At 40.3% G+C, this 17143-nt stretch overlaps 1 protein-coding gene across 10 annotated transcripts in view; it reads right to left on the bottom strand.

The window, feature by feature from the left end:
- Window positions 1-17143, bottom strand: part of LOC148855433 (ATP phosphoribosyltransferase 2, chloroplastic-like) — a 33122-nt gene that overhangs the window by 1141 nt on the left and 14838 nt on the right. For all 10 annotated transcript variants that reach the window (XM_088983184.1, XM_088983185.1, XM_088983182.1 and 7 more), the window contains 3 exons: window positions 4765-4866; window positions 4507-4620; window positions 4350-4430 (listed from right to left, as the gene is read on the bottom strand). In XM_088983184.1, the coding sequence (XP_088839310.1) occupies window positions 4350-4430; window positions 4507-4620; window positions 4765-4866 (297 nt within the window). The remainder of the gene's footprint in view (window positions 1-4349; window positions 4431-4506; window positions 4621-4764; window positions 4867-17143) is intronic.

Consider the following 17143-nt stretch of genomic DNA (forward strand, 5'->3'; position numbering starts at 1 on the left):
ATATGCCTCATGAAAATAATTCCAACTTGGGATGTCAATGGGTCAGGTTTCATGTGCAAGGAGGGGTTGGTAGTAACAATTTGGCTGCGCAGACTGAGGACCTTCTTACTATGAATTAGATCAATAGATTATGAATGGCATGCCTGAAGGCAACACATTTATCAATATGGTGTCCTGGCCCTTGGTGAAAAGCACAGTATACATTGGGCTTGAACTCTTTTGGCAGTGGATGGGTGGGTCCAGTAGCCCCTGGCTTTGAGTTTTTGCAAAAGACACTTCTTGATCAGTTTTTTTCATCATTGTGCTTGGTGGCATGCCTAAGTTGGTGAACTCCCTCTTCTTCTGTTGCTGCTGACTGAAATGGCTAGCTGGGATGGCAGTGATACCCAAATGACTTGACCTCTTGAGCCTTCCCAGTGACTACTGATTTCTTTCCCTTGTCAGTAGCAGTGTTGTTATAAAACACCCCTTAGGAAAAGGCATCTCCTAATTGGCTCCCTACCGCTAGTAATGCCTTGAAGCTCAGAATATACTGGGAAACAAGGTGTCTGGCATTCTTGAGGACAATCTTGATCTATTCTTCTTTTGTGGGCCAGTTCACATTTGGGCTGCTTTAGCCCACCATCGGGTGTTAAAAGTGGTGAAAGACTCCTTAAGTTCCTATTTTTAGTCATCGCTAAATTCCTCCAGGTCAACCAGATTTCCATATTGTAAGCATTCTATCAGACGAACCCCTTTCTTAATGTCCTACGTGAGGGCCCTATCTCTGTCTTGGGATACCCAAGTGAGTTAACTTCTTGAATTATGACCTTCGGGCCCTCTCATCAAAGTTCAAGAGAAAAGTAAACTGTTGTTAGATGAAACAATAATTCAATAAGCAAAGAATGAAGGTGTTTAGCCTGAGCACCTTGCTACCCGGACCTAGTTGTGAGAACCAAACGCGCCACTCCTTTCACATCCATTCAGTGCTTTGTATTTGTTTTATTCACAGTTTAATAATAAATGCTCTTTTTTATGCATATTTGTGTGCAGATTAGTTTTTCTTTCGCATTGCCCATCTACTACTGTTCTCAGAAATTCTGAGACCCCACTACTCCCTGAGAGAGGGGGTCTCCAACTTCCCTCTAGTAACATAATGTTTCGAGAAGTTGATGATCTCTCTAGTTATAGCCCCCAATATTTTAAAAGCAAAAGGTGCAAAAAAAAGCGCAAGGAGTTTTTTTGCACCCAAGGTGCACACCTTTTACAGCAAGGTGAAACTTAAAAAAATAATAATAATATTAATTCAAAAAATGCAAACTTAAATTTTAAAAGAAATCAAATATTCTAAAAAGTCTATTGGCTCAAATTAAAATACATAAATATAACACAATATTTTCAAAGTGAAAATGTGAGAAATAAAATAAGACAACATATATAACATATCCCAGCACTCAATTCAAGCATGTGAGATTTTCAATCTATTTTGTTCTTTTACATTACTTTGGGTAGCCAATTTGATGTTAAACATCTTGTATTCCTATTTCTTTGGGAGAAGACATCCACCTCCATACCAAGCCCCTTGAGGCAAGCCTAGAAAAGTTCATGTGAGGGTCCAAATTCTTGGTCCATATATAAAGAAATTGGTTCTGTGAGTTTAGGATCAGGAATCAACTGTTTGATGAAAAATGTCTTGTATTAATAAGGATGAAAGAACAATACTAGCAAAAAGGGGGGGTTCTGTTGTAGTGTTGTCAAACAAGCAAAGAGAGTGAATCTGGGATTGCCTCAAGGGCTTGATTGGTGCACAATTGAGCTAAAGTGCAAAGCACACCAGCCACTAGGGTGCAACTTGGGCGAGCTCAGGGTGAGAAATAGTAAAAATTTGAATGCGCCTGGCCCAAAAGCCTGGGCCTGATGCAGTGTAAATTCTTCGAATCAAGTACCCAACTTACTCCTACTAAGCACACCAGGTGCATGCTTTTTCAAGGGAATTGTGCATGGGCCTAGATGAGGAGCCTGTGCGCCTAGGCGTGCCCTTCAAATCACTGATTGCCCCCCTTTCACCTGAAGTCCATCAATGAATGCTTAAGAATAAAATACTTCCATCACCTACCATTTGTAAACCTATAGAAGAACTTTGTTCTGCCATGTCCCTTAAACATTTCACCCTAGAGGGTTGTCTCTAGTAAATTTCTTCTTTCCAAATGTCTTTCCCACTCATCCTTGATGTCTACACTCCTTTGTTTTACCTCTGTATTGAGATCCATTTCTGCTTTCTGTTGTCTATAAGTGTCAATCCTGCCCAAAATACACTTCTCCAGTAAAATTAATTAATTGTTCTGCCTACCTGAGTGAAAATACAACACAATCTAGGGCAAGTAAACTAAACCTGAAAAGACACTAATTGTCCTCCCAAAACCCATTAAGGAAGTCCCCCATACTTAGCCACACCAACCTAATGTGATTCAAGGTTAACCCACCACACAAATAACAACTGAAGAAATCAAACTTGCAGTTTTCAGCAACAAAGAATATGATTTGAATCAGAAATGTTCGCTGTACCACTGGTGTCAGCATAGAAGTCTAAGAGAAGTAGCTAACAGAAAAAAAGTAAAAGCAGCTATAAAAGTACAGATTGCACCCACATTCAGAACAATCTCCTTTAGTTCTTCCAAACAGTTTCTCAAACCAACTCCAGAAAACACCATACAATCTGCATAAGGCCCTACATATAAACTAAGAATCTTGATCCAATTTACATTAAACTTGCAAGCAAGTTACACCCCCTTTTGGACTCATGATTGCAATCAAACTTGGAGTATAAAGCATAGAAATAATTCTGGACACAACCACTCACTGTAAGCAACTTAAAACCAGTCCTTACGAAACTAGGATTCTAAGACAAGATAGGAAAGAGAAATTTAACCCACACAACAACCTATAGAACTTCTAATAAAACTAAAAACAGGTATAAAATAAGAATACTCAAACATCCAAAGCACTTCTTCCAAAAGATGTTTGGTAAGTTCTAGAAGAGGTACTACTAGTGCTGCTTTCTCTGTAGGTCCTGTATCACTACCCTTTTCTGAAAAAAAAGAACCTACTCTTCACTACTAAACCACAGAAGACATTTTCTAAAAAAAGCATTGCTCATGAGACTTATCTGTCAAAATCTCAAACCTCTATATGATTTAATACAAAGAATAGAGTATATTATTCATGGCATATCCATCAAAACCTCAAACATCTAAGTGATTAAGCCAGAAATCCTATTTCCATTTGACAATTTAGAACTTTCTTTTATCCCTTCTTCCATTGCAAGGTATGTCGTCCTGAATATTTCCAAACCTCTAGCAGATGAAGATACATTCCCAAAAGAATATGGTTGAAAACTGGGATGCTAGCAAGAGACACTCCCAATGAGGATAATCTAACCATCAAAAGAGAGAAAACACCTAGAAATCTAGAATCATATCATACCATTACCTTCTCTGCAAGCATAACAGCCCCAGGCTTCCTAGGGAGCAGCCATCAAAATTCAATCTGTAAGTGTCCTCACCTGGTGATGTCCATATATATTGCTGTCTCTGTGTGGGCAGATATGGCAATAGTAGCCCATTCACTTGGTGACATCGACATGTGTTCATAGATTAAAAGTTAATGGAGTTGCATCACACAAAAAAGCAAATATACTAGAAACTTTTATTCCATAAACGATACATAATTTGCTGATCAAATACAAAATAAATTATGCATCATTTTACAAGGCTTAGAATCAGCCGTATAGAAATGAGTGGAGGCAATTTCAACATTCAGTCTCTCGCAATTCCAACCTTAATAGAACTTATAAAAATAATAAAGGAATTATTATTTCTTTTTGACCTGCTGCCCATTTGTTTTGAGCAGCTGGTGTTTCCTTCTGATTAATGAATCGATTTCTGTTATTTATCAAAATAAATAAATAAATAAAAGAATTCCCAAGTTCCTATTCTTAATAAAGGAATAACTAACAAAAGATGCTTCTCTGAGACATAATGAAAAGGAAATTAACATATCCCATGTGGGTTCCATGAAATTCCCTACAGTGGTAATACCACCATAGAACAAGGGATTTGAACTTTTTGGGCCATTCTCTAGATAAAATTCTACAAATTTGCTTGTGTGCCTTGCAATTGGGTTATGCATTCTAGTTGGTTCAGTGGGTTCACATTTCAAGGCTTGATTTCCTGTTTCCAATCAGTTTTTGAGACAGACAGAAAAATCAATGTAAGAGAAAGAAAGAAACAGGTGGGCAGACAGGCAGACAAAATGCATTATGAATTCTAGGTGCAAAATTGAAATGCAGAAACTTCAATGTGAAGCCTAACCTGTAACCCAGATAACGATGCCTGACTTAGAACCCTCTCAGCCACTTCCTCTGCACTATTTCCTCTCATGTTTGCAACTACCTACAATTATATTTGTAAATAGACAACAATTTGTAGAGGAAAGAAATATCACACACATGCAACAAAAGATGCCTACCGTGAATTGATAGCTTGCCCTCAAATGTGCCTCTAGTCTTTCAAGAATCTCATGTGTAGTGTCCAAAACACCTTCGCGCTGGATCAGAGATTTCCTGCTTGCTACAAGAACAGCCTGCAAAAAGTCCATTTGTGAGGAAAAAGAAAAAAAAAAAAAACACAAGAAAAACTCATAATAGGTGTAGAAAACTGTGCAGACAGTGGAAATACAAAACCACCTCCTCAACAACATATCATTGCAAAGGCAAAAGAGTTTTACCTGGCTTTGTACGACTACTCCACCTTCAATTTCCTTCAGATTATTTTCACGCAATGTTGTTCCACTACTTACAAGGTCCAAAATAGCATCTGCTATCCCCATCTGGGAAAATGAGAACCAAAGAATGAAAAGATCCCGTTGAGATAATAGTAGGGCATTGCAATGAACTACATGCAGTTATAAACCCTCATAAGGGTTTCCTAGCTGGAATTGTAGCCAAGCATCACAACAACTAGAAAAATACTGCTTAGGAAAAAATATTTAAACTGGATAGGATGTCAAAATCCTAGGCAGTCCAATCCACCTGAGCAAGTTCAGAGGTTTCAAAGAAAGCAAATGCATGACTTTAGTAATGGCTATTATAGCCATCAGAGACGGTATCATAATTCATAACCCAAGTCCAAGAACATCTAGATATTGCTTCTAGACATAAGTATAAACCTTCAAAAGGATTTTCTAGCTAGAATTGTAGCCAAGCATCACAATAACCAGAAAAATACTTCATAGGAAAAAATATTTAAAATGGATAGGATGAAATCCTATGCCATCCAGTCCTGAGAAAGTTAGGGCTCTCAAAGAAAGCAAATGCATGATTTTGGCAATTGCTATTTTAGCCATCAGAGATAGTATCATAATGACATAACCCACAAAATTCCAAGGGCATCTGGGTATTGTTTTCAGACAGAGAACTATGACAAGTTCAAACAGCTGATAAATTTCAAAATTTGCACCATAAAGGACTCAAAAAATACCTTACTGTCATAAACTCATACTTTTAATTGCTGTACACCTTTGCCTTTTGAGTTTAAGATATCATATGGATGTGAAGAAAGGAGATTCCTGTGCTGGTTCTAGGCCAGAGAGAGTGGAACTGGTATTAGTCAGGCACCCTAGTTAAATTTGTAGATAAGCCCCCCTAATGACAGTTTTTATCCCATTATTTGAAGTTCAAAAGGAGTTTTTATAGTATTTTGTTGGAGTCTTTGACCTATTGTTGTTACCAAACCTTTCTACTCTTTCCATTGTTTAAACATGGCGACCTTATTGGACATATTGAGTTGGATATTGATTAGAGATTGGTTGGTGCTCAGTCTTGGGTAGTCTTAAACTTGGTCTATCAAGGCTTAGTGTATGGTCATAAGGCTTCTGCAAGTGCTTTACAGAGTCACTAACATCGATCCAGCTCCATCCCATTTTCATCATGTGGTTATTATAGGAAAGTTCGTCCATATTTTCTGGAGCTAAAATATTAATACTTTCCAAGGAATCTGGAAGAAAATGATAGTAGTGTTGAGAGGCTTGACTGAACATGAAACCTTGTTTTCCATGGAGATGGTAAGTGCCTTTTCTTTTAAGTAAAAGAAAATTTTTATTAAAAATAAAAAAGAAAGTACTAGAAATGTGATAAGAAATCACCAGAGAAGCAACAACTCATACCCATCACCCCTAACACACCCACATGTACAAACATGTATTCCTTGTACCTTTAGGGATGATAGTAGAATTTGGATGGTCTATCGCAATGGTTATTCTCTTACTCCTTTCTTCAAATCCCTTACTTACAATCACCACTCTTGACTCTCCAACCACATTTCCTCTTGAAGCAATTTGGCAAGGACCATTTCCACCCAAAATTCAAGCTTTTTGTTGGGATATGAGGTATTAGTAGATCAACACTCGTGAGAATTCGAAGGAGTCCAAACTGGTTTTTGCCACCACATATCTGTCTTCTTTATAAAACATGTGGAAAAACTACCTCTTATTTGCTAATCTCCTATTCATTTTTCATTGGTATTTGGGGTTCTTTTCTCTTTTTGGGTGCAGGCAAATCCTTCCGAGTTGGGAAGCATCTTCCTGAACATTTTCTTCTCCCCACCTAGGAAGAGAAGAAAGATCTTATGGAGATGCAGAAGAGCAGCTATCCCTTGAACAGTGTTATCAGTGCTGTGATGCAGGAGAGAAGAAGAGAGGAAGAAAGAAGAGAGAAAAAAGATTTGAGAGCCAAAAGATAGCTGGTGGTGCCAGCTTGTTTGTACATATACTAGGGCGACAACAACTAAAAAATAAGAGTAGAATTACAATAGTACCCCTGCAGTACTATACTTAAATAAATAACAGCTTTTAACACTCCCCCCTCAAATTGGGACATTGATGTCAATCATTCCCAACTTGTCACATACTAGGGCAACAGCAACTAAAAAATAAGAGTAGAATTACAATAGTACCCCTGCGGTACTATACTTAAATAAATAACAGCTTTTAACACTCCCCCCTCAAATTGGGACATAGATGTCAATCATGCCCAACTTGTCACATAAATCATGATGCTGAGAGTGGTGTAGCCCTTCTGTAAAGATGTCTGCAAGTTGATCTTTAGAGCTAACATAAGGAGTACACAATTCTCCTGTGACAACCTTTTCTCTGATAAAGTGTGTCGATTTCGATATGTTTAGTTCTATCATGTAGCACTCGATTAGCAGCAATGTTTATGGCTGCTTTGTTATCACAGAATAGGACCATAGGTCTATCCATTGGAAAACCTGTTGAAGTTTGACCTGCCCTAGAATTCTGTCTTGTTCGTTGACTGTAAAGTAAAGTAAACAGCAAGAAGTAGGAGAGGAAAGAAGAAGAGAGAAAAGAGAGGAAAGAGAGAAAGGTTGGTTCGAATTAGAGAAAATTCCTCCCTAGATTCGGCTAGACCTGTTATTATATTATCAACTTATTAGAAAAGACTTGAGTGCTCTTCTTTAAGTAAGAGGCACTCGAACTAACATAACAGTACACATCAACATTCTCAACAAGTACAAAGACTGAAATACCCCTTCACTAACACCACTAACACTCCCCCTCAAGCTGGTGAGTATATATCATATAATCCCAGCTTGTTACATATGTAGTCCACTCTCCCCCAACTCAAACCTTTTGTAAACAAGTCTGCCCACTGGTTTCCCGTACTAACATATGCAGTTTCTATCACCCCATTCAGCACCTTCTCTCTCACAAAATGACAGTCAACTTTGATGTGCTTGGTTTTTTCATGAAACATTGGATTGGAAGAGATATGAACCACTGCCTGATTATCACAATAGAGCTTTTATTGGAGTACTGATGTCATATCCTATCTCCTGTAGAAGGTTCCTTAGCCACACTAATTCACAAGCGGTATGTGCCATGGCCCTACATTCTACTTCTGCACTGCTTCTTGCCACAACTGTTTGCTTCTTACTTTTCCACGTTACCAGTTTACCCCCTAGAAAGGTGCAATAGCCTGTGGTAGATCGTCTATCAGACATAGAACCTGCACAATCAGCACCGGTGTATCCTTCTACTACCAGTTTTCCACCACTCTTGTATAGCAAACCACAACCAGGAGCTCCTTTCAGATACCTCACAATCCTTAGCACTGCATTCCAATGTGGGACCAAAGGTTTTTGCATGAACTGACTCACCACACTAACCGCAAATGAAATATCTAGCCGAGTAATGGTTAGATAGTTTAGTTTGCCCACAAGTCGTCGGTATCTGCCAGGGTCTTCAAATACTTCACCTATATCACTGCTCAGCCTCGTATTTGTTTCCATAGGTATCTCAGTCGGTTTAGTACCCGAAAACCCTGTTTCTTCTAGTAAATCAAACACATATTTCCTCTGACACAAATTAATGCCATGCTTAGATCTTGCTACCTCTATGCCCAAAAAATATTTCAACTTGCCAAGGTCCTTTGTCTGAAAGTGTTCCTGTAGGAATGTCTTCAATCTGTCAATGCTCATTTTATCATTCCCAGTCACAACTATATCATCCACATACACCACCAATATTATTTTGTCTGCCAAAGAGTCAAAACTGAAGACAGAGTGATCAACTTGGCACTGTTTCATACCAAACTTCTTGACCACCTCACTGAACCTACCAAACCATGCTCGAGGGGACTGTTTAAGTCCATAAATAGTCTTCTTAAGTCTGCATACCTTACCATCCTCCCCCTGAGCAACAAACCCGGGTGGTTGCTCCATGTAGACCTCCTTGAGCAAATCACCATGCAAAAAGGCATTTTTGATATCTAGCTGATGGAGAGGCCAATCATACATAGCTGCAAGGGAGATGACGACACGAACTGACCCTATCTTAGCAACCAGGGAGAATGTCTCTGTGTAGTCAATGCCATAGGTTTGGGAGTACCCTTTGGCAACTAGTCGTGCCTTCAGGCGCTCAACACGACCATCTGGCAAGTACTTAACACTATACACCCACTTACAACTGGCAGCCTACTTCCCAGGAGGAAGAGCGGTGAGATCCCAAGTGTGATTATGATGCAGAGCAGAGAGCTCTTCTTCCATAGCACGACACCACTCTGGAGAGGTAAGGACTTCCTGGACATCCTTAGGAACAACCACAGAGGATAACAAAGATATGAACTGGCAATGGGAGGCGGAGAGGTGGGTAAGTGAAACAAAATTGGAAATAGAGTGAAGGGTGCAAGTACGTTTACCTTTCCGGAAGGCAATAGGAAGATCTAGGTCGGAGGCTGGTGTCGGAGTTGGAGCTGGATCTGTCGACGGTGATGAAGCTGGAGGAGCTGCAGCCGGTACACGCGAGCGATGTGTATACACGTGACGGATGGGTGGACGGTCAACCGACGGTGGCACCGGAGGCAAGGACGTAGGCATGACTGGAACCAGAGGAGGTGGATCAGCCACAGGAAGAGGAAGAGGTGGTGGTGATGTGGAGGAAGCAGCAGCACCGGACCCCACGAAGAACAGAGTAGACTCGAAGAATGTAACATCAGCACATACCAAGGAACGACGAGAACTGGGATGATAACACTTGTACCCTTTCTGAGTTCGAGAATAGCCAAGGAAGATACACTTCAGGGAACGTGCATCTAACTTGTCAGTCCCGGAACCCAGATTATGAACGAAGCAGACACCCAAATACCCGAGGAGAAAGCGGAAACGGAGACATGTTGGGGAATAAGACACTAAAAGGAGAACGACCATCAAGGATAGATGTGGGCATCCAATTAATTAAGAAACAAGAGGTGAGCATTGCATCGCTCCAAAAGGTTTTGGGAACATTCATGTGGTGCATGAGGGAGCATGCCGTTTCTACAAGATGGCGGTTCTTTCTCCAAGATCCCCCTAGTATCTAGGCTCGTACTGGTTCATACTCAGACTTCAGCCCCACCAGAAACCGTGTCACATCAAGTTGCTCTCGCTGTTGCTGTTGAACTTTGACATCTGAAGTGAGAGGATGATAGACATTTAACTCATTACGGATATTCCTCACATTGGCATAGTACTCCTCAAGGCTCTGATACCATGTTGAAGTTTGACCTGCCCTAGAATTTTGTCTTGTTCGTTGACTATAAAGTAAAGTAAACAACAGGAAGTAGGAGAGGAAAGAAGAAGAGAGAAAAGAGAGGAAAGAGAGAAAGGCTGGTTCGAATTAGAGAAAAGTCCTCCCTAGATTCGGCCAGACCTGTTATTATATTATTAACTTATTGGAAAATACTTGAGTGCCCTTCTTTTAGTAAGAGGCACTTGAACTAACATAACAGTACACATCAAAATTCTCAACAAGTACAAAGACTGAAATACCCCTTCACTAACACCACTAACAAAACCCAACTCAGTCAACAAATTCTTTAGACACATAATTTTAGCCACTCCATGAGCCATTGCCCGATATTCAGCTTCAGCACTAGATCTAGCTACCACATTCTGCTTTTTGCTTCTCCAGGTAACTAGATTTCCTCCTATAAAGGTATAGTAGCCACTAGTTGACTTTTTGTCATTCAGGGATCCTACCCAATCTGCATTAATGTACACTTCAACTTTCAAATGCTCGTGCTTTTGAAACAACAAGCCTACACCTGGGAACTTCTTAAGATATCTAAGAACTCTTTCTGCTACTTCAAGATGAGTGGTCATAGGAGCATGCATGAACTGGCTAAGAACACCCACTGCATAAGCAATGTTGGGACGGGTCATAGAAAGATATAACAATCTTCCTATAAGTCTCTAAAACTGTTTCACATCCTTGATAGGTTCACCTTGGCGGTCACCTAATTTGTGGTTAGGATCAATAGGGGAGTCAACTGGCTTCACTCCCAATTTTCCTGTATCCTGGAGTAGATCTAGGATATACTTTCTTTGGGAAATGAAGATACCCTTTTGTGAGTGGGCAAATTCAATTCCAAGGAAGTACCTTAGAGGTCCTAGATCCTTTACTTCAAATTGTGTAGCAAGAAAAATCTTCAACTTTTGAATTTCATCCTTCCAATCGCCAATGATAATTATGTCATCAACTTATACTATCAATGCTGCAATTTTCCCTTCCCCTCTTTTCACAAACAATGTGTGATCAGATTGACACTGCTTGTATCCTTTCTGTTGAACCGCTGCATGGAACCTGCTAAACTAGGCCCTTGATGATTGTTTCAGCCCATACAATGATTTCTTCGACCTGCACACTTTCTATTCATTACCTTGGACCCGAAAACCCGGGGGTTGTACCATGTAAACTTCCTCTTCAAGGTCACCATTCAGGAAGGCATTCTTGATGTCGAGCTGATGCAGATCCCAGTCAAGATTAGCAGCAAGGGAGAAAACGACTCTAATGGAGTTCATCTTGGCAACGGGTGCAAATGTTTCTACATAATCAACTTCATACACTTGTGTAAACCCCTTTGCCACTAAATGAGCTTTATACTGCCCCACCATGCCATCAGCCCTATGTTTGACTGTGAAAACCCATTTACATCCAACTAGATCCTTTACCTTAGGAAGATCTACTAGTTCCCATGTGTCATTTTTATGTAGAGCATTAATTTCCTCTTTCATAGCATTTGTCCATTCAGGCACCAAAAGAGCTTCTGCCACATTCTTAGGGATAGAAACACTGTCAATGGAAGTGAGAAAGGCCCGAAAAGAGGGTGAAATGTTTTCATAGGAAACAAAGTGAGAAATGGGGTGTTTAGTAGTGCAAGAACTAACACCTTTCCAGTGAGCAATAGGAAGGTCAAGGCCATTAGCAACAAAAGTATCAATAGCAATAGGGTCAGGAACATCGATAGGAACCAAGATAACTAAGTAGGTATGATCTGCCCCCAGAGAGTTTGATGGCATTGGAGGTACAACTTCTAGGTTCTCCACAGCTCTTGAACATGGTTGGCCTTTGTGACGACGAAAGAAGACACAAAAAGGAGGAGGGTCAGGAAGAGGAGGGAGTTGAACCAGTTTCTCCTCATTCCTACACTCCCCCTGAGGAGAAACGGGGAAAAAAGACTCATTCTCGAAGAAAGAGACATCTATGGAAACATAGAACTTCCGAGAAACAGGATCAAAGCAATAGTACCCCTTCTGAGTGAAAGAATACCCCAAGAAGATTCAAGGAATAGCACGAGGGTCTAATTTTCCACGAGTGGGTGACAAATTTTGAACAAAACAACGACAACCAAACACACGATGAGGAATGGAAAGAAGGGGAGCCTTAGGAAAAAGAAGCCGATGTGGGGCTTTGCACTCTAGCCAACGAGAGGGCATACGATTGATGAGATAGGTAGCACAAAAGACAGCCTCGAGCCAAAAACGTTTCGGGACATTCATATGAATTAGTAAACCCCGGGCCACTTCAAGGAGGTGTTGGTTCTTTCTTTCAGTAACACCATTTTGTTGTGGTGTTCGGGCACAAGAGCTACGGTGAAGTGAACCACGTGAAGCAAAAAATTCCGTGAGATCACTATGAAAATGTTCTTTGCCATTATCTGATTGAAAGATTTGGGTTTCAGTTTGAAATTGGGTGAAGATCATCCGCTGAAAATCTTGGATAACTTTTGGTACTTCATCCATGGTTCGCATGGGATATACCCATGTATATCTAGAATAATCATCAATAATGGTAATAAAATACTTATAGTCACTCAGATGGTAAAGCAACAGGGCCCCAAACATCAGCATAGTTGTCAAGGCGTTGCCTAGGCGTCACCTAGGTGACTATGCGCCCTTGGCTGGGCACCTCGCCCAAACGCCTTGACTTTTAGTAACTAGGCACCCGCCTAGGCGACCAAAATGGCAAGGTGGGTGCCTTTTATAATATCATTTATACTGTTGTATCTTATTAATGTATGTGCTAGTACATTTTATTATATGCTATATATATATATATATATATATATATATATATATATATATATATATATATATATATCAATTATATTTTGTTTTAATGTTTTACTATTGAAATTTAAAAGATCAAAGGATTTTGAGAAGAGAAAAAGAAAGAAAGAAAGAAAGAAAAGAAAAGAAAAGAAAGGAGAAAGTAACAATAGAATAATAAAGTTCTATTTTTCTATTCTCTCTCTAATTAAATAAAACAAAAACTCAATCCTTGTTTTCTTTTTTATTTTACTTTCCATCTTGAATATTTATCATATAAAGTTAATAACCTTCTTTAGCTCATCTTGAATATTTATCATATAAAGTTAATAACCTTCTTTAGCTACTAATTAATATGAATTTGCTCTATTAATTACTTATTATAGTAGTATTATTTTCGAAAATAATGAAATTAATATATGTAAAAGATTTTTATCTTTAAATGTGATGATCTACCATATTTTTAGAGGAAATTTAATGTTCTTAATAAAGAGAATTGCTATTTTTCAATTAACATACATGCTGAATGGTATATAAAACAAAGCTCTACACACTCTGAAAGTACAATCATTCAGCAACAAATGTGAGGAGCTGTGAGAATGAGGTGAAGAACAACAACGCTTGGTTTCTAGATCAACAAGCATGGAGTTCGAAGGACAAGAAGGGTTCTCACCCACCGGTAAGTGGAGAGAAGCTCTGAGAATAGAAAATAAAGAAATGCTGCTGGAGGAGATATTCTACCAGAAGGACTTTACGGTCAAGATTAGAGAAGGAAAGAGAGGAACGGTTTTGTTGGTGGGAGATGTTGTTCCATGGTTTCTAGGTTTTTTAGATGGAGCTGCCCAAGTGAACTGGAGTGAAGTGTGGAAAGGTACGCTAAGGCAGGTCAGGAGAGAATACGTAGCTGAGAGAAGAAAGAACAACAAAGGATGGTTTGTTACTCTGGAAGAAAAGTTCGACAAAGGGAAAAGGAAAACAATAATTATCCCTGAAGGTGCTCGGCAGCAGGGATGGTTAGCGGTGGCTAATGCTATACATAGGAGATTAGTCAGCAAGGAATCAAGGACCGTGAAGGCACAGGAAGAGAAAGTAGTTGGTGGACAGAGTAAGAAAGAAGAGATGACAGAAAGAAGAAAGAGACTGGAGAGGTTGGGCTTAGAAGACACAATGGAAAACCAAGGGAAGCCAACAGTGGCGTTTACAATACCAGAACCAAAAATCGCTTTGGCCGGGGAAAAGGGAGCTTGGGAGAAGAAACTCATTTTATCTGCGAGGAAGGAGGTAAAGGACTGGAAGGGGCTGTCAGAGGAGGTGTCGTTGAAGCTTGGGTTAAACCAGATGGTCACTCTTATTCCATTCAACAATAGAAAAGCGGTCCTTGATGTGGGGGAGATGTCGATGGACTTCACCATGCTGGATACGAGTGAAGGACTTGTTAGAATTGAAAATTGGTACCCCCTTCCGAATGAGGTTGTTGTTGTAGAAGGCAGTATTAAGCTGAAGATGCTAGGGCTACCTTTTCATCTCTGGCAAAAATTCACCCTAGAGAGATAGGTGCGAGCGATGGGTGGTGTTCTCCTGTCGTACAAGACTACAGATTTGAGAGCAGTTCTTTTGCGAGTTGCTGGAATGAAGCCTGAGGAAGTTCCAAGGGTACTACAACTATGCGCAAAAGGATACTGGTATAAAGTTTGGGTGAGTTGGGAAGTTGAAACGCTGCAGTGGATGGGGAGGTCGAAGCTTGAAGGAGATGATGATGTGGCAAGATGGATTACAGTTGACGGGACTGAGCAAAGGAAGTTTGGACACGTGGCAACTGCTAGAGTGAAGCTTTCATCAAATGTGGAAGCTGAAAAGTTGAATGCCAAAAGTAAAGAGGCATTTTTAGAAAAGCATTGAATTTTTTTTGAAAACAAAAACAACTTTACAACTGGTTTGTCCTATGCGGAGTTGGTCAAAGGAGTAACCTGATCAGACCAAGGGGCGGTTCGAGTCAGATCCAAGTTCGAGTTTCTCACTACACGACCCGACTGGCTCAGTTTCGGGTTGGTTTGTTCATAATGAGATAAGGGCCCACAACACTTCTTCAGATTCATGTGACCACTTAAGTGGCCACGTGAGTCGTTTTTATAAGCAGCCGTTGATGGACAATTCCAAGTGTCTATCTTCTTCCTCACGAGATTCGACTGTTGGGGACCGAAAAACTCTTTCAACCAGCCAGAGTTCATCGAAGAAGACTCTAAGTTGGACTCCGGTGACAAAACATAGAGAAGATGACTGGGATGGGACGGAGGGAGATAGGCCAAATCCAAGATATTCTAGGGGGTGTAGGGAAGATGGTGAAGATGAGGACGGCGATTGGGTCAGTTGTGGTAGCTCAGAGGAGATGTCAGACTCAGACGATGAAGCGGAATTTCAGTGTGACGAACATCAAGGAGTTGGAAGACACCTTAAACACTGATATACTATACTCAAAGCCTGTAGCAAACGCCCCCCTATTTTAATGGTCGAACCAGCAACCCTCCCTATCTGAGGTTGCTAGTTCAGCCCTCTCCCTTTAGACACTGGTATATTTTTGTCTATTTCCACTAACACCACCTGCGCAAAAGATTTGCCATTTTTCATAGCCTTTTCTTGCTTTCCATAGGTTTGACCTTCCATCTGCCCCAAAGCTTTTTGGCTTCCTAGAACTTGTTGGCCCTTTTTAGTGAAACATTCCTTCCCATTTGAATTAACCAATCTCACAAGTCCATGTAATGCTTCTTCTTCCTCCTCCCCTCCTACTATACGAGCCTCCTTCCACAGCCTTGCTTCAATGGAGGATGCTAGCCACACAGAGACAAAACTCCCCTTTGTTTGTACCTCTACCTTTCGTGGAATGTCTTCTGGCTTCACACCACTTAGCAGGATTGCTACTGAATAAAGATCACCCCAAAAAACTCCTTGCAAGATTCCTCCACACAATACTGCTATAGACTCTGCTATTTCTTGTTTCCACAAATGAAATGGCAAGCCTATTACACGCACCACCACACCATCTTCGACAAATAAATCCTTGGAGTTGGATGTTAGATTCCATTTAAAGACTATGGATGATCCGAAACCAGCCTGAATATTGATAGCTGATATTTCCAATTCATTCTCTACTGGATCTAGGAGGACTTTACAGTTATCGAAGGGGGTTACTATGAAGACACTCTTCAGCTTCAACCTGGTTGCCAGTAAGTCAGCTACCCTCCTCCAATCATTAACCTTTCCCTTGGCTTGTATCACAAACTTACTATCCCACTCTTCTCTCTAGACCTCCCACCATTCTGCATTGGCCTTTTGTTTTTGCCATGACCACTGGCCCTTGTTCTACCTTGCTGTTGCTGAGATATGCATTCTCCTCCCTTATGGAGGCTTTTTTATCATTTGCTACACTTTGAGCAACCAGTCAACTTCCCCCCATCCTTGGCTCTGTTTTCCTACTGGTAGACACACCAATTGCCTTCATCCCTTACCAAAAAATTCAGCCAAAGCTATGAAGAAGCCTTTTCTATTCCTCTTACATTCAACAACATATCTTCTCCCTTCTAATGTACTAAAATCCTGCCAGTTTATCTGCTTACCTTTTGAACAGGTCCAGCTATGAACTCTCTTAGCCACTCGATCACTTCTAATCCTTCCAGCAATATTGTACCCTTTTTCGCTTCCCTTACCTTCAGGCTTACCTTCCCCTTGATTCTCATCCCTTCGAACAGGAAATTTTTTGCTTCTATCTTCAAGGATCTCCTCCAATGACCTGCCTGCACGAACTCCATTCCCTTTTTAAATTTTAACTATTACCAAACATTACATCCCCCGGAAACATAAGAATGTTTGAAGATAACTTTTACTCTCTCGCTTCATTTCAAAAACACTATGTTTACGTTCTCAGAGAATGAGAGAATAAATTTCATCATTGTTCAATATCAACATTTGAGCCCTTGCTATTATTCCACAGGATTGACCCATGTCTATTTTCTCTCTTCTTTCTCTCCCTATTTTCTTTCTTGTTCCTTGAAGAAGCCATTACAGCCATCAACAGCCATAAAATTCTGATCAAAGAAGACCATTCAACATTCTCTAAGGACTAGAACTAAGCTGGTCCTACATCATCCTGGATCTGCATCCCTCTCTTAGACAGAATGACTTTGGTGAAGCACCTATTCAGTACCGCTGCCCAAACTAAAGCATGGATT

Source organism: Nelumbo lutea, chromosome 4, assembly GCF_056320005.1.
Source record: "Nelumbo lutea isolate HS-2025 chromosome 4, American lotus-T2T, whole genome shotgun sequence".
NCBI classification, from domain to species: domain Eukaryota; kingdom Viridiplantae; phylum Streptophyta; class Magnoliopsida; order Proteales; family Nelumbonaceae; genus Nelumbo; species Nelumbo lutea.